Genomic DNA, 18,549 nt, shown 5'->3' on the forward strand with positions numbered 1-18,549 from the left:
GAATATTGAGTTTCAGTTCTAAGCTGTCATCATGATTGAATGCTCTACTGCAGTGTCTTCAATGAAGCACTGCTGTCAAGAATACTGGACAAATACAAGGTAAGAATGTTTGGGTTGGTTTTTTTTGGAGTGTTTTTTTTTTTTTGTCAGTAATTCTCACCACATTCTCCAAATATTATTTATTGTCTGATTGTTTTAGAATCCATTTTCAGCTGCATGTTGGCTTTGCAAAGAGCAGGTGAAATATATGGAATAATTTAAAGGTGAGTTATGTGAATTCTATTGTACAAGGGAATGTAGTGGGCTGTCCCTGTCTGACAGCTAATGCACTTCTGTACTGCTTAATCCGTGATGTGATAATGGTATGTGTGTAAGCTTTGCAAAGCTTTCCTTTAAGTCAGAAATTATTTTATTTTCTCTAGGGTATTTAGTCCTTTATCCTGTTTTATGGTTCTTAGATAGTTTTACAATTAATTTATTTCTCTTTTAATATGTTTTCAGTATTGATCACACTAGGTCACCATCTTCCAAGTAATTAAACATAAATTTACAAACATTTTTAGAACAGACATCTGTGTTTTAAGAGATTAGAAAATACCTATGTATTATATTATACATAAAAAATGTATGATATTATATTTACTATGTGGACTACAAACCTGCATGCATAATACTGGTGGTTGTACACGTTTCTGTCTGCTTAGGCTGCCATTCCCATTCATTTTGAGTAATTCTTTTTAGTTTAGTTATGTGTTTGCAAATACAGATGTGATTTAAATTCTGCAAAATTCCATTTGTCAGTACCTTTGTCAGTTCAGGAAGGCAAAACCAAAGATTCAACATCTTAAACCATTTATTTTTATACAACATATACAAATACAGTTTATTCAAGTCAGCAGAGAGAAAACAGTCCAGGTGGAAAAGTCACTTTTAAAATTGTTCATTTTACATAGTTTCCAAACATATAAAGACTGGCACATAGTGATGTTGCATTGTCAGAATATTTTGACATGCTTGAAGAGGCAGAGGAAGACAACTGTACAAGTCATTCTGAAAGAGCTTATACATCTACCAGAGCAAAATCTATTTACTGCTATTTATTTTTGTGTTGAATTTGCTAATTCTGCCAAATGCCTATCACTATTTAAGTTACAAAATATTTATCACAGACTGGAAAAACTGCCACCATTGGTACATTCAGTGGGCTACCCTAAAAGTAAACTGAGTTTTACAGTGGAATAGTAACAGACAGTGATTAAAAACCAGATGTTAATGAAAGCATTTGAAGAGCAGAACAGACAGTTGAGTTTCAGAAGCTGCAGACTTAGCCTCTAAAGCAAAGTTTTCTCTTTTTGAAAATAAACTATGAATGTATGAGAAAGTGTTCTTGAAATATTTGGATATTTCTGTGTTGAAGTGTTTAATTCTCGAAAGCCTGTGAGTTCTAGAAGCAGACACCACATCTAGTAATATTTGTAAGCAAGGAAAAAAGTGTCACTAGGCTTAAAAACCCAGAAACTGAGATAGTATTTTTTAGTGTTCTGACTGCTCCTGGGGTCAGTGGGAGAACCAGGAAGCCCTTTGGGCGGTAGAGGAAGCAGCTCCTGGAGTGCCCCAGTTCCTACAAGCAGAGGGCTCTGCATGCACACAGGAGCTGGGACTGCCCAGCTTTTGGCTCTTACAGTCACATGCTGCAAGCACCACGTGCTGCACGGGAAAGGGTAAGAAACTGGTAGAAAAGGAGCAGTTTTTAAATAGTACAGAATAAAATACTTTTGTGGTTTTGTCAGTAGGCAATGGAGCAGGAGAAGCAAGATTTCCACCTGAAAGGTGTGCAGTGCAAGGCCTGCTACTGCTCAGAGACTGCATGTTTCTGGAAGATGTTGATTTATTTACATTCCTTTCTTTCCAACTTTATCCTGGAAGCTGCTTCCTGTAAATAGTTTGTAATGTAAAAATGAATGTATTTTCCTAATTGATGTACATACTCAGCCAAAAGCATGGAAAAGGACAAAGTTATTTTGTCAGTTTTGTCATAGGAATGTGTGGGCAGATTCCTGCAGAAATAAAATCTGGCTAAACAGAATAAACATTTCCTATTAGCATAACAACTTAGCACATGAAAGCTCTTTAACTTGGCTTTCACAAACGTTAACAACTCCCCCTTGCTCTTTGATGCTTCAAGTGGTATTGTATTTCCACTACTTGGAACCAGCAAGAGGAAGGGCACTGCAGCTCTTCCCAAATTCACCCCAAAGTGTATCATGTTTCACTAAGAAAAGTTTACCTGGATATTTACCAATACCTAAACTTTAAGTGATGCGTGTATTTTAATGAAAATACTGGAACAGGTTCATTAGTCTTACACAGTTCCAGATGTCTACAGGCCTACAAAGTTAGGGTTTTTAAATAAAAAGCCAAATATTTTGCTGTTCTCTTTACTGTGATAGACAAAGGAGGTTCTGACTGTGATTGATGATGAAGATACTTAATAAGTTATTCCAACAGCTAGAAAAATTATGTTAGCAAAAATAGTACAAAGCTGCTCATTTTAAATGTCCACAAGACTTTAGGCTAGTGTTAGGCCTGTGGTGCATGATATGATGTGACTACTAATATCCCCTTTGCTTCCCCATTATTATTATTTTTATATGTATGTGACAGAAAAGCACTAGGGGATGACAACATGGGTATAAGAACTTTCTATGTTGAATCCAATTAGCAAGGGTGTCTGCCAGCCTACTGTGATACTACAGGTGATATTAAGAACTTTCAGAACTGCTAAAGATAAAAAATCCCCCAAAACCCCAAAAAATCACACCAACAAAAAAGAAAAGGTTTAACAGGTAAGGGCAAACTACAGGACATTAAGTGTTTTTAAAATGCCATAAAAACACCAAAAGAAAAAATTTCTCAGTGACATCAAAGTGCTACTGTGTTAAAATAACAGAGAGAATGAAGCTAATGTTTTAAAAAATGGTTGCATTAGTTGAATTGTGCAGCAGGTTGATGATGTATTTCCCAGAAATTCCAAAGTATTCCAAAGCAATCTATGCACATAGACCTATGTGTAAGTTGTCACTTAACATTTTGCTGGGGCTCAGTCTTTCCTTTGGGCAGGTGGGGAGGGAGCACGTCCCTCACAGGGGCTGCTACTGGGCTGGCTGGGGGCTTGACTTGGGTCATGTTGCTGATTGGTAAAATGCTGCTTTGGTACAAAAATTCAAAACTTAACTTTTGTGAAAGATGAGCAGTGGGAAGTGCATGGCCTCTGTGAGGATATGCCACTGAGAAATTTGACTTTTTTGCATGTCTGTGGTTATTTTTTCTGAAAGCTGGAAGTGACCTCAAGAGGGCACTTTTTTGCTTTGGTAAATGGCTACTTTATAGGCATTTTCTGTAGTGTATAGTGAAAGACTTCATAGTTTCTGGTGACAGAATGCAGGTTCTGTCTGCTTGTTTATATGCCAGTTAATAACTTTGTTTTATTTCACTTATTCATCGGGTGTGGGGGGGGCAGCATTAGCTGTCATGAGACTTCTGCCTGTAACTTCTTTCCTCTGTTCAGGGTTTGCTCTAGTGAAACAAAAACATGTGCAGAGCAGTTTGTTCCCCACAGACACATTTCTAGTGGGAGATGAAAGGGATGGCTGATGGCAGCAGTTGTTTAATTTGTGCCCCTGTAATGGATTATTTTAAATAACTAAACACATCAGTAACTCCCATGAAGGAAAAAAAAGAAAGACTACCATAACTAACTTAGATTACAAAAGATGAATTCAGCACACATAAAACTTCACAACAGTGTTTCTATGTAAACAGAATTGTCAAGAGTTGGAGTGTAAAGTTCTTTATACTCTCTGGGTTTTAGAGACAAGTAAAAAGACAGTTCCTGACTTCATGGAAAAATGCGGTTTGAATTCAAAATTTTGAAATGTTAATTACACTTATCAATGCATTGTTTTGAATTTGGTCAGTACTGGGTATTAAACATCTTGTGCTGAAAAGAAAGAACCAGAAAAGTTCTAATATTTTTTTCCTCTAAATCCAGAGAAAGATAAAAAAATCTGCATTTTCTAAAAAGTAGTATATGATAAATATACTATACAATGGCATGTACTTTGAAACATGATAATAAATATTCTTTCTTTAAACACAAGCCTGGAAAACAAATTTATAAGAAGAAAATGTTATTCCTTGCCAAGGTCTCACTACCAGTAAGATGTACTCAGCTATTGTACATTATTTTGTTAATGTAGATAAACCATAAATAATTTTGAGTGTTTTGTGTATATTCACCAAAGTTAAACAGATATGCCAAGGAAGTTACAGTATATTTCAATCTCTTTACAATCACTTAACACAGTGTTTAACAGTAATCATCAGGTAAAAGTGCGTTATTTTAATATAATACACATAAAAGACCACTCTGGTTCTCTGCCTTCTGATTCCTTAGAGGCAACAAGCTAAAATTATCTTTTGTTTAAAAAGGGGAGGGTGATGACACGTGTTTGTTTACAACATACAGTCCAAGAAAACTTCTCCATCCGCCTATGGAGAATCTGCAGATGTGAAGAAACAGGAAGAGAGGAATCTTCCGAGAGCTGACAGGCATCTTTCCCATCTACAGCATCCCACTTAGGATTCCCAGAGTCTGGATGTTAATCCAGCAGCATTGCCTGGATTAAGCATCTGTAGCACAGGGCACACAATTCTGACCAGTTCAGTCCACAGCAGGATCCTTCAAAGGCACTGCAGAAGGATTCAGTCATGTAAATTCCACATTGGGGTTTCAGGAAAAAAAAGGAAAAAAAAAAAAAAAACCAAGAAAACACAACAAAAGAAAACCCCTGCAAAACAAAAACCCAGTCGAATGCAGAAGAGGGAAAGTGCCTCTGATTTTCCCAAAATTTACTTTTCTTTCCTTGAATTCAGATTGTTTTAATGCATTAGGGGGTTTATAGCAGCCTGGAAATAAGCTATCAAATTAATCCCTTTCTATTTGAAGTACTTTGCAAATGAAAACAGTTCTTGAATTCTGTCAATTTAGTGACTTAGCAGCAGCATTACAGTGCATGTCAAATAATGCTTTAATAATCAGATGTATACAGAAAAAAAAAAACAATCTTAAATTGGCCATCTGTGAGGTGGGATTATCAACACTGAAAAAGATTTCTTCTTCATTTGCAATGAGCTGCAACTTCCCAGCAGCTGTCACAGTGCTGTAGTAGCACTGTGCAAGTGTCTGGTTAGTGTACAGTGCTGGGCAAGTGGCACTTACTATCTCCATATAAATGGGGCAGACTTTGTTGTGTATTTCAGCTGTTTGAAGTCAAGCAAGATGGAAGAAATTGAAGAGATACAGAAAGGACAGTGTAAATGCTTAAACATTTCTGGCAAAATTGCCACAGACAGAAATTAACACTGTAAACTTGTTCTAGCTAAAAAAGAGAACACCAATCCTGATGATTTTATTATCTGGGCATAACAAAAAACAATAAAAGCTCTTCTGCTCTCTTCCATTTGCTGTGGCTCAGAGCAAAAGAGTTACAGAGCATTGCTATTTGAGCACAATTGTTGAGAAAAATGAGAAAAATTTTGCTCAGAGCAAAATCAACCGGGATGCAACATTTTGGATTAAATGGACAGAGAAAGTGGGTGAAACTCCACCATTCTGGTTCACTCAGAGACCTTCCTGATGCCATCATGCCTGTGCACACCAGTGTCTGAGGCTTTTATGGATCATTCTGTCAGTCCTTGTACCCCACTTGGTTTGCTCAGCTACAGCTTGGAAGCAGGAATCCTCTGGGAATGCTGCAGTGAAAGCCTGCCCAGAGCTGGGCTGGGTGTCTCCTACCTGGGCAGGCCGTGCGGTGGCAGCAGCCGGGACTATTCCACGATGTCACTGAAGGCCAGGGCGCAGGCGGCTCTCTCCTCCCTGCCCTGGGCACTGTCCGACACGAAGCCCCGGTACTGCTTACTCGACTTGGTCAGCTTCTTCAGTTCACTGGTGAAGGAGATGCCTTTTCTCTTGTCATCTCGTGCTGCCTATAAAATTAAAAAAGATCATAGAGGTGGTTTAACAGCTGCTTGTTCGCTGGGAATTAAGGAATATGAAAACACCTGAGATACTGCTGAGCAGGCGCCCCTTTAGGAATTCAGTACGGCTGTGCTTTCATCCAGGCACTTCCTTCTGATTGTTCTGAATAAATTAAGTAAAAATTACACATTGTTAAAGATATGTTTAGCAAATTTGGTAATCTGTGCTTATAATACAGCTACTTTAAAGCAACAGCAGCTGTGGATTGGTGGTGTTTGCCGGAAAGGAGAACGCAGCTCCTTCTCCCAGCAGGCACGTACTTCATTCCTGCCATTTTTCAAAGCCTGAGATAAAGCAACAGAACAACTTTTTCACTGGCCAGGAATAAAGGGGACTTTATTCCAGTAGCTTTTAAGTTCTGCCCATTTGAATGGTCCTTTATGATGACAGGGAACAAGGCATGCACAGCCAGAAGGTTTTGAGAAACAGAAAGCTGGTAGCAGATAAAGGTTGCTCAAGATTTGCAGGCTTGTGAGGGAATTGTATTGCTGAATGTAACTGATGCAGTTTTGCAAAGGAATAAGTAAGGGAGGTTCAGAGAAAAGAGGAAATTTGCTTTTGGCTGTAATCTGTCCTCTCCACCTGCCCTCATGCCTATTGTGTCCCCCTTGCATGGAAAGCAGGTTCCCACTAAGCTGATCACACACCATCTGTAACATCTGCTGCAAAGTCTTGCATCTTTTACCTGAACCTGTTCTTTGAGCTTAAGGATAAATTTTCCTGCTCCCTTCCACTTGCTTTGGGCCTGAAACACACACTCCTGATCAGAGAGAATCCTCTGAGATGGTTTAGATGTTGAAGACTTTTTGTTTGCTGGTTCTTTAGCCACCTCTTCCAAGAGCACATAATCACTTGGGTTTGGATTGCTCAGAATGCTGTAGGAGTATTTGGCTTTGCAGAGAGTCTGTTTAAAAGCAGAAAAACAAAACAAAAAACAAGGCATTCCCTCAGATTCAGGTTACTGAACCAATTCTTCAGCTAGTGCTGAGAACAAATCCCACCTTAGCTTGTTTGAAAAACTTCCAGCCCACATGCTGAGGTGGGCACACCCCCTTACCTGCTGTATGACATCCTGAGCCGTGCTGAGGCGTGGAGCTTTGATCACGGTGCGTGGTTGCTCTGGGGAGACATCGTGTACCTGAACAAAGAAGCTGTCATCCTCAGAGCTGATGGCTGCTTCTTCCTTTGCTTCTTGAAAGACGTTGCGCTCATTTAAATTCTACAGAGAAAATGACAGACAAATTCATTTACTTCAGAGAGGTAACTAATAGCTGGTGGTCACACAAGGGTTTATTACATGGAAATTGGAGACTGTGGTTGCCTAGGCTCCATTTTGTTAAATGCATTATAAGAGAGGTTTGACAAGCCACTATTGCTAATAATAAATAATAATAATGCTAGTAAATACCCATGTTTTCTAAAATCAATATCTGAAATACCTTTCATAGTAGGTGAGGAATGGAGATGTTTGCACAGCATCATATTTCACAAAAATGTCCCTTAAATCCTTCCCTTATGTATACAAAATTATGTTTTGTCATGTAATGGTGCCAGTACGATGGGAGATGGTGGAAAGGGTTCTCTTCTTTCCTGTCCCTGCACTAAAGTCAAAAGAATTTAGAGAGCCAGAATCTGAGTGAACATTCCCCTGTGGTGTGGAGCAAGAGGAGGGCTGTGTGTTTCTCTCTCCCTTTTCAATGATTACTGCAGGCTTTAGACAGAATTCCTCCTTGAACCTTCTCTCAGGGAATGCATTTCTGTCCAAGGCTTGGAACACAGCTTGGATTCATGAGCTGTAAATATGGACTGTGTATTGCACCCTGTCACTGGACCTGCTCCTTGTCTCTGAGGTGCTGCTGTCAGCAGAATGGCTCAAAATTATGGATGATGCTTTGAGGTACTCATATAACAAGACAGAACAACAGCATTATTTTCATATGAGCCAAGGCAGATTTTTACCCATTTTCTGAAGGAATGGGGCTTGGCAGGACACATTCAGCAGCATATACTGACAGAGGCAGTACTGCAGTCAGTGGAATTCAGTAGGCTACTATTTCTACAAACAAATTTCTACCTTGTTATTTTTGTTCCAAAGATTAGATAAAAAGGAAACCAAAATACGGACTTGTGTAAAATAATAGCAATTTGTCAGATTGAAGCTTTATCAAAAGTTCTGTTAAAGTAAGCAAAAATACATTTTTTTTTCCGTTTAAAGTATACCAGAGCACCTCTGTCACATATATGTGTGAGTGTGAGTGTGAGTGTGAGTGTGTGTGTGAGTGTGAGTGTGTGTGTGTATGTGTGTGTGTGTGTGTGTGTGTGTGTGTGTAAAATCTGTGTACTAAGCAAGCGTTTTTATTCGCCTGACTGACTGAAGAAAGTGCCTCTGAAAATGGATCATTAAGTGTCTTTCTCCTGCTTTTTTTTGTCTCTGTCTCACAAGCCTGGGCACTGGCATATTTTAAGCTGTAGATGCTTTGCTCGTAGTATAAACTGAAGTAATCTTTCTCCTTTAAATTAAAAGAAACCACCTATTTAATAATTTTAGCCTATAACTGATAATTTAATCATCCTTTGAGGCTTTTAGACTTATCCTTTAATATTAAAATTATTTCTAATTTTTCTAGACAGATGATAAGTTGCTGCCATCTAAATTGATGGTGGCTTTCTGGAGTTCTACTATGATCCTTTGGTATTAACTATTATCTTTATATTAATTTCCTATCATGGCACAATCTAGATTGCATTAAATTAGAACTATCACTCCAAACAGAGCCACTGGACTGGTGACTGAGCCATAATGAATAAACACCACACAGCTGATACTGGAGCTGAGGGAGGTCCAGCTGGTGTCACACAGGCATATAAAGTCCAGTTGTGCTTCTCACTCAAGAGTTAAGTTTGTTTTTAAATAATGCACACAGCATTGACATTACTCACCAAGTAGTGAAACAAATACTGCACTCTTTTGTTTCATGGTCCTAAGAGCTATTTTTAGCTACTTTTATAAATAATAATTTATCTAAAACAGACTTACTTCCTCTCGAGTTTTAAAGATAATTCTTCCAACATATCCTTCTTCTGGGAACCAACTGTTTAAAAGCTGCACTAGCCCTTCTTCAGGACCAATCACTCTCTGGAATGGTGGTTTTCTGCATTCACTCTTTTCTTTTGATATAAAACTTTTCTCTTCCATCAGAAAATAGTCTGCAGCACATGACTCGGTGCCTTTTATGGTAGCCAAGAGCTAAGACAGACAACACACAACAATTAGAATGCTAAATATAAACACTGCATAATTAGTAGTTATAAATGAGAATGAATAAGGAAGCTTTAAGAATCAGTAACTATTCTGACAGTGCAGGCAGGATTTCTGATGTGCTATTTATTATTCAGATATTTTACTCCAGGGTAATGTCCTGTTCTCTTTAGCCCAGCCAAGCAGTTCAACTATTCCAGACAAGGCAGTACTATTTAAGCTTATTTCGGTCCTTTTTGGCTGGCCAGAAAATTTATTCATAATCCCAGGACAGTACAGTCTTTTCCCACTGCTAGAATAACAATCCCTGCTGAGCTAACTGGTTTTTCTACTCATGAACTTAGCCCTCTAACTTTTACTCTCTGTTCCTACAGTACCTCAGTTCAAAGAATTGTGCAGAAATGTTTGCCTTTGTTGTAAACAGAACCCACTGCACCCACTGACTAGAGACATTGTTTTTCTCATCTGCATATGTCCAAATACTAAAATACTAATAGAGAATATATCCTAAGACTATAAACCCATTCTCTGAAGCCAAGAATGGGAAAATTCCACTGCTTATATTCTGTGTTTGCTGTGTAATTAATTCCACAGCAATGCATTTCTAACAGCACCCCTTGCTGGGATGATGTGTGAGAAGTGCAGGGAGACAGAGGTCCAGCAGGATGTTAGTGTGGGTTCTGTCAATGGAGAGTCTGCAGTTCAGCAGGAACTCACCTGATGGAGCAGCTGTGCAGCCGTGGTCCCTGCACTTACACTGAAAACAGTGAAAGGCTCTGGGCCTGGAATTCCATGAACTGTCACTTTGTAAGTCACAGCAGCTTTCCTTTCTCCCTGGCTAAACAACTGTACAGACAACATTCAACAGGTTACTGGACATTTTTACACAGGCATAAAAGAAACTGTACACACAAGTTGTGAGTGTCTTGACAAAGCAAAGCTGTTCAGTTCATACATGGCTCTTCCTTACACTACAGATCAAGGCATCTAAAAAATCCCAACAAACCCTCCAAAAGCCTCCATCGTAACTTGAAGCTGAAGAGAAAAAGGAAGTTTTCCAGTGGAAATACATAAACTACCACTGGACAAAGGGCCAATCTCCACCACTCATTCCCCATTCTGGCTGAGTTCAGATATTTGGATTCAGCATACAGATTACTGGATGAAAAGCAATAGCTTTGTTTTAACCTCCAAACTATTTGTTCTTTCTTCCTACCCTAGTAATTCACCAAGATACAAGTTTGGCATGTATTCACAGGAGGTAATATCTGCAACACATCTGCTGCACACACAGGAGCACAGAAGGAGCTGACATTTCAGGAGTCAGCAAAATGATAAAATACATGTTTAAAGTTGCCAAAACACAAGTAACCCAGGTAACCTAACAGTAAGGGCTTTTAAACAAAAATCACATCTATGCATGCATATTTTTAGATATACAGGTACCTGTACATATGTATACATACTTGCACATATAAACATGTGGATGTGCACACATATAGAAATCTGTATTTATGGAACTACAGAGTTCATCTTTTCTTGTAACATAAATCAATTTTATTCTCATTATTTCAAAGCTGTTGGTAATTGGCATATTCCTTTTTTTTTTTTGGTCTCAAATGCTTTGCTTACAATTCATGCACAAAGGAATGCATGAGGCTACACTGAACCTGACTGCTCATCCACACTCCCCCAGTCAAGGAGCACATTTCTTGTTCTAAACCTAAATACAGCAAAGGAGCCAGACTTTGAAAAGATTTATCTTCCCACAGTTTTATCCAGGTGGGATAACCTTACTTCCATCAAAGAAAAAGAAAAAAAAAAAAAAAAAAGCATCAAGGTATGTCTGAAGAATGTGCAGGTTTGAGGGCTAACATGTTCAAACACTCTGGTCCTATAAATCCTCACATCATAGTAGTTATTAAACTAAGAATACAGGTAATTCACGCACACAAACAAAAAATAAATTACCATAGATGCAGGCAGAGTGTTTCCAGAGGGGCTTTCTTCCATTCTCCGACTGTTTATGAACAAACTGGAAATTTCTAATGTTTCATTGTGTAGGTTATGGAGCTGGACATGTCTGTAGCCTAAAAAGGAAAAATCCTTCTGTAAATACTTTGCCACATCCTAGGACACAAGTCTCATAAATGGAAAAGTCAAATTTACTGTTTTTATAGCTACACTTTGCCACACAGGGAAGATTTGAAGCACTCTAATAACACTGCATGAACACTGTACAACAGGGTAATACAAATCCTACTGCTGAGTGGCTCACAGAGCAACCTGCCTTTGTTTTACCATAATATTCAATATAGTCACACATAAAATATCTAAATATCAGAACATGAATGAAGCAAGGTCAAATTCTCATTGGAAAACGCATGTGTATGGCCGAATCTCCTTACACACCAACCCGGACAGTCCTGTGACACTAAAGTGGCACAAAGCAAGTGTAAAAGAGCTACTGGCAACATGGAAACTCTCTCCCCCAGGTGTCACACAATTAGTGATGTTTCCTGATCTCTCAGTTTTTTTCACCCTTACTCAGACTCTCTTCCAGCCATGGCTGTAAGAAGTGCAATTCCCCTCTGCACAGTGATCAGCTGTTGCAGCAGTTTCTTGAGCAAAGGACAAGGCAGGAGTGAAACCCCTCCAAGCTTCCTAAGGGAGCAGCCAGTCCCCTGGTGAGCTCCAGGAGCACCCTCAGGATCAGAGCAGATGTGTAACACATGGCCCTGCCTCCACAACAGCACAGGATCAGACCTTTTACAAGCCACTGGGGCAGCTGCCAGCTCCCTGGAGTCTCAGATCAGCATTGTACTGCCAGGCTGTGGTGTGCTGCCTGGTATTTGCTTCCTGTCCCCTCTAGAAAAATGCAACTGATTAAAAATTTCCCTCTGGAAGGATTCAGCCCAGGAATGCGCTGGACCATTCTGGCTGAGGGTGGCCCCAGGAGCTCTAGCACACCTCTCTTGAGCGCCTTCAGGGGAATGATCCTCTGCGCCGTGACAGCCGAGCAGTTGTTCTCAACAACGGCGAAGCGCAGAAAGACCAGATCTTCGAAGTGCACGCGGAACAGGAACTGCTCGTTCCACATGGGGTTGAGGGTGTTGCGGTGGATGGGCTTCGTGCGGAAGTGGCAGCTGTCCAGGGGCATCCCCAGCACGTCGATCTCGATGCAGGGGCTGCCCGTGCTGTTGCTGGGGCAAACGTTCTGGCCAGACACGATCTGCAGCCGAGGAGCACAGAGAATGGTTAGTGGAGTAATCCCTACGCTGCCATGATCCTGAGCCAAATACTGCTCAGCACAGCACCAAGCATAGTTTTACAACACTCTCTTCTGTGATTGCCAGGGCAGTAAGTTCAAAAGCAGAGCTCCCTCAACCGTCCCACCCCCAACACCACAGCTATCGTATCTTTCCTTTGAAAAAATACACTATACAACTGTTCAAGGCATCTGAACATTAATCCAGAATGAATGTATCAGTAATGCAGTCAAAAAGGATTACACTTTCTTCTCCATTACTCTGGGGTGATGGCATTCTGGCTTGCTTTGGCATACACAACGCAAGAATTAAGTGTGCAATTACCACAGATGGGAAAATTCTGATTCTTATGAATTTCACTTTTCTGACACATTTCCTGGAAAGGACTAGCTTCTGAAAGTACATTTTTTTGGCCACAAATCCATGAATTAAATATCTTGTTACATGACTTACAAAAAATCAATTTTTCAAGATTCAGTACAGCTTTTCATAATGGCTTTTTGTGCAGCTTTTCAAGTGTTCAAAAATGTGTAGAACATCAAGGCACATATGTAATTTTACACGGTTGTGTAGTCCCAGGGAAAATGCTTTCAGGACTGAGTTTCAACAAATAGTGTGAAGAAAACAGGGGAAGTAACTATGGATACAAATCAGCCAATACAATGAAATAAAGACAAATCTTTGTTCCTTTTCTCTCCAATTTCTGTTAGTTAGGCTGACCTTTGGAAGCAACATTTAAAGATTCAATCTCTTCATTTAGAAGCGTGACTGTAATACTGGTTAAAGACTGTAGCTGAATATTGTCTACTTCTATCTGTTTGCCTGTATGAAATTCCCTTTTCATGTACTTACTGTTAAAGAATATATAGCTGGCTCCTTATTATCAAGGTCTCTTTCCAATGGACAAAAATGCTGGTACATTGAACAGTTTTTATCCCACAGAACCGGAGGTTTCAGGACATATCCACAGCCACCGTTGGCCTCAAACATTGCTGCGTTGAGTTGCAGAGGAAGATCTGTGAAATTAAGGGAGCCAAAACTGACAGAGAGCAATGGCACAATGGAAAAACTACAACAGTGAACACAAAGCCATGTTTGAAGTATCTTTTTAAAAATTATATTCATTATGTACTATTCCTGGTTTTCAGAACTATCTGTGATTTATGTGTCTAATCTATCCAATAATTAAATAAGAACAGTTCATTCTTTCCATTCCATTGTCTTTATTGAACTGTAGGGCTTGCCTACAACAGTTCTCTGGGAAGTTTCTAGGAATGTGCCCTGAACTGTATAATGAATCAGAATATTCTGAGTTGGAAGGGACCCACAAGGATCATTGTGTTCAGCTCTTAAGAGAATGGCCCACTGGGGATCAAACACACAATGCTGATGTTGTTAGCACCATGCTCTAACGAACTGAGCTAATGCCAGGTTCTCTAGAGCACTGTAGATGACCTAATGGATCCCCCATGGAAAATGTGAAGGAACACAAGATAGGACAGCAAATATTCAAAAAATGTTTTGATCAACATTAAACCAGCATCCAAGGCAACACTTCCAAGTGAAAAATAGTTCAGTACCTTTTTATGCTTGAAATTATCAGAAAGGGATAACAGCTACTTGAACTGGGAGAAAAAAACAACCTTCAGCAATAAAATAAATATAAAAATGGACGTGTTGCTGTCCAGGCACTTCTGGGTTATCAGAGAACCTGGTGCACTGGCATAAAGCTCCTGGATTCTGAGGTCACTGCTCTCAAGGACCAGACTCTTGTGGTATGAACCTGCTTGTGGCTGCAGTGCAGGTACAGGAAGGCCCCCTTGGGAGAGTGGGGAAAAGTAAACAAGGAAAATACGAATTCTTGACTTAAAGTCTCCTATCACATTTCCAAGGTATTAAACCCTGGGTTTGTGCAGCCTTACCATCTGTTTGGTAGTTCAGAGCCACGAGCTGCACACCGTGGAGCCAGAAGATCAGGGGGTGGGGATTGGAGGAGTCGATGCGCGTGGCGGCGGGGTAGGTCCTCAGGAGCTGGCAGGTGGTGTGCTGGATCAGCTTCTGGGAATAGCGCCTGCAGAGCCGCTTGGCAGCGTTCTCGTTCAGGGACGAGATGTGGTAGCACTTGGGAGTCCTTATGATGGCACTGAGGGAGGCTGGAGAGTTGTAAGGAGAGCAAGGATCTTCCCAAGTCTGCCTCATCGCATCAAAAGGACCTGGAAAAAAAACAGTGCTCTCCAGGTACAGCTGCAGATCCAGAGGCTCCAAAAATTCAATATTTTCTAGTGGAGTATGTGTGTGTGCTTTGGTTATGGTAGAAAAAGGTGATTCTGGAAAATGACACTACTCAGGACAAGGGTCACAGTCCTTCTCACACAGTAAGAACAATCCTTGAGAGGAAACACAACGTCCAAGTATTAAATTAATACCATTATTAGATGTGCTAACAAGCACTTTCATGAATATATACCTAACTAACATTTCCCAGTTAGGAAAAAATTGAGGAATTAAGAAAATTAAATTAAGAAATAAAAAAATTTAATTAAGGAATAAAATTCCTTTCTTCTCATTCATACATTTTACCTGAGGAAGAGAGGCAAGACTGAAAGCCATCTGCTAATTTTCCAAACAGACAGTCAACAGAGACTGCAAAATTTGGGGAAAAAGGCAGCAAAATACTTATATGCTTTAGAATTAGGCACCACACTTCTTCACTTTTAGGACACTGGCCTCTAGAAGGAAATCTCTCCTGTCTGCAGCCCTTGGGCTGCAAGAAATACCACCCTCCCTGAGCCAGAAAATTATTTCAAAATATCTGTTTGTGGCACTCATTTGAAAGGCAGGGGATCTGGGTCTTATTCCTGCTCCAGAACCTTTCCTGTACTTTCTCTGTATTTCTTTACATCTGTTCATAGGCAGAGGCACAATTTCCAGGTTCACAAACCAAATCACCTGCAGAGTCTAATTTGTGCAATTACACATTTGGACTTGGCTGAATTTCAGGCCACTAAATTCTATTTCAGACAATAAAAATTCTTTTCTGGACCAGCACAACAGTCCTGCCTTTCATTTGTACTTTGAAAATATTCACTTATATCTTAAAAAATATAAACTTTAAGATACTTAAAATGTACATTAGTTTTGAATTGTTTATGAATTAGGGTCATCATATTTCTGATCAAGTAATCCTGGTATTCCACACTCACCACTTCAGTTGTAATAGTGGTACTGTAATAGCTGCAGTGCTATCAAAAAAAACCTTTCCAAAGTTTAACGTTTTACACATTGCAAAGTATTTGATCTTTAACAACTTGGTCTGCTACATGTGTAGGATTACAGTGTCATTCCACGTGACTGGTGAAAGAAGATGCTAACTTTACCTTTTCCAGATGCTTTGGCAAGAGCAGCCGACTCCCCAGGGCTCAGCCTGCCAGGATTGTTGCCAAAAATGGACTTCCTGCTTTTTCTTTCTTTTCCTCTGCTAGAGCCAGATGGGTTTAGAGTTGACAAGCCTGTTCCCATAAATGTAAAATAAATGAGCCAAAAAACATGACCAAGAGGGCATGACATTTTCCACCATATTTTACATTATTTTTGAAGGCACGAATACTCCTGTTATATAGCACACAGTACAAACAGTGTATTTTTTGCCACAATTTAATTTTAACATCTTTAAATGTATGCACACTTTTATATATGTATATATTATGGATGATTTTATATATAATGCATATATGTATGCATTTATATAGTGTATATAGAAACCCAAATGAAACAATACAATATTACAATTCTCTCTCTGTGATATAACTTTTCTCCATTTTACTTTTTGGCTTGAAGAAGGTAAAGGCTTTCTCTCAAGTTACTAAATGATCCAAACTGATACTAAAAAAATCTGCAGTAACAGTCCCAATGTATTCATCCTACAAATAATTTTAAAAAATAAAAATCTTTTTTACAGAAGCAATAAATCTGTACAGTAGTGAATTTCATGGAATTCATCTAGGTTACAATACCTACATAATTAAATAAATGCAAGATTATGATTTAAAGATATTATGTAATAGAATAAATATTGTATCTCCAAGTGCAGTTGGTAAATAGTTTAACTTCAAAAAACGTTTTCAGAGTCCTCTTCTTCTGGTTATTTGTACTTCAGTGTTGGTAATACAGTTAGGTGTGTAAATCCATTACATATTTAATGGCCAATACATACTAGGAGTGGAGCTGGAAAGCTCTAGTATAGCTGTTATTCAAACTGGTGCATTCTAGAAACATCACCATTAAAAGTCATGACCTGAGCCCTGGTGAAGTAAACAGACTTAATCCCACTTATGGTCAATTTTTTTTCTGTTGGCTTGGAGAGAGCACAAAGCAGATCAAAATTAAAGTGCACAATAATTATTCTGACACCCACAGCAGTGAGATGTGGGAGGCTCTCAGAAACCCAAGATGTATTTGTGATATAGAATGTAACAAAGCAAATACACCGTCACATGCCTAACTGTGACTCCTAAAACTTTCCACATTAATTCACATCAATTCACACCTGCCTAAAGACAGTTCTGGATTTAATACTAATATTTCAAATAAAAATGTAAATCACAAAGAGGATACATTGCCCTCTTCCGACTGAAGTCTGCCCACAGCTGCAAATTTTCAGCTCTCAATCTCTATGGCATGTGTACATGTACTTACTAAAATTATGCACACAGTTTCAATGGAACTGCTTGGGTTAGTAAAATTCAGAACATATATAAATGTTTTCCATGTTGGAGATGTATTGTCTCTTTTGGCCAAAGCATACACATAAACCACAGAAGATGGCAGAAACTGGGATCAAGGAGTATGAATTGAATTGAAGAATGAGGAGTTATGCACTGTGTGCTTCCAGCACTATTTAACTCCAGTTTTGAATGGATCAAACGGATTTGGCAAGTAAGATCCAGTTTCAAAGTGCTGTTGTGGAGACAGTCACTGAGGAAACAAACCTCATAAATCACCAGAGTGCAGTGCAGAGCCCTAGGGCTGTCAGCCCAGCGTGATGGCCTCGGGGTACACTGCAGCTGGCAGCCTCCTTTCAGTCTCTCCCATGCTTTGCATGTTACACATCTCTTCCCACACACAAGCTCCATTTCTCACTCCAATTTAAACTTGACTTCAAAATAAAGCTTTACTAATTCACAGAATCATCAAATCACAAAATAATAGAGGTTGATAAGGATATGGAAGTCATCTGGTCCAACTCTCTGGTCAAAGTAGGATCAGCTCAGATCCCACCATACTGTACACAAATCCTATTGCATTACCACAGTGTCAGAGTTAATGTTTTGTGTTTCCCTATAACCCCTGTTTTTCAAGTTACAGAATTCAGTGCCCATCTCCTGTGTTAGATATAAGCACAGTGCTTTACTGCTTCTGGACTCAATCCAGAGGATTGCAAGCTTCCCTGCCCTTCTCCCTCTCACCATACCAACACAGCAGGTTAAGCTGTAATTGCCACCTTCTCACCATGTGTTTCCAACCAACAGAAAGTCTGCAGGTCTGCAGACCTTAAAAGGGAACTTACAGCATTTTTATATGCAGGGTGCCCCTTTTCATGCTCACTTTAATGTATTGAGAAGTGATACTATAGGGGCAGGTAATCTGATATGATGGATGGTGACTGAATTTCATGCTGGGGAGCGCAGGTGGCTCCCTGCTGCCTCCACCTGAGTGTGCAAATCCTGCTCTTGTGTACTCAGTTTCTCTACTCATTGTAAGGATCTCAGCACCAAGGTGATGAGCCATGTGCCAGTAGCAGTGCTCAGGGGTGCTCCCTGCCCTCAACTGGGGTGACCCAAGAGAACAGACCTCCAGTCCCCCAGACAGAGGTGTAATGATATCCAACACACTGGAATTCAAGTTAAGCAAGGACTGTAAGG

General features: G+C 39.6%; 1 protein-coding gene across 2 annotated transcripts in view; it reads right to left on the reverse strand.

Annotated features, from left to right (window-relative positions):
- Nucleotides 1–835: 835 nt before the first annotated feature.
- Nucleotides 836–18,549, reverse strand: part of PLCE1 (phospholipase C epsilon 1) — a 137,875-nt gene continuing 120,161 nt past the window's right edge. For both annotated transcript variants that reach the window (XM_059851618.1, XM_059851617.1), the window contains 11 exons: nucleotides 16,006–16,137; nucleotides 14,551–14,841; nucleotides 13,481–13,644; nucleotides 12,330–12,591; nucleotides 11,331–11,449; nucleotides 10,077–10,205; nucleotides 9,138–9,347; nucleotides 7,158–7,319; nucleotides 6,786–7,004; nucleotides 5,858–6,048; nucleotides 836–4,752 (listed from right to left, as the gene is read on the reverse strand). In XM_059851618.1, the coding sequence (XP_059707601.1) occupies nucleotides 5,890–6,048; nucleotides 6,786–7,004; nucleotides 7,158–7,319; nucleotides 9,138–9,347; nucleotides 10,077–10,205; nucleotides 11,331–11,449; nucleotides 12,330–12,591; nucleotides 13,481–13,644; nucleotides 14,551–14,841; nucleotides 16,006–16,137 (1,847 nt within the window). In that variant the 3' untranslated portion in view covers nucleotides 836–4,752; nucleotides 5,858–5,889. The remainder of the gene's footprint in view (nucleotides 4,753–5,857; nucleotides 6,049–6,785; nucleotides 7,005–7,157; nucleotides 7,320–9,137; nucleotides 9,348–10,076; nucleotides 10,206–11,330; nucleotides 11,450–12,329; nucleotides 12,592–13,480; nucleotides 13,645–14,550; nucleotides 14,842–16,005; nucleotides 16,138–18,549) is intronic.

Source organism: Haemorhous mexicanus, chromosome 7 (genome assembly GCF_027477595.1).
Source record: "Haemorhous mexicanus isolate bHaeMex1 chromosome 7, bHaeMex1.pri, whole genome shotgun sequence".
In the NCBI taxonomy this organism is placed as follows: Eukaryota; Metazoa; Chordata; class Aves; order Passeriformes; family Fringillidae; genus Haemorhous; species Haemorhous mexicanus.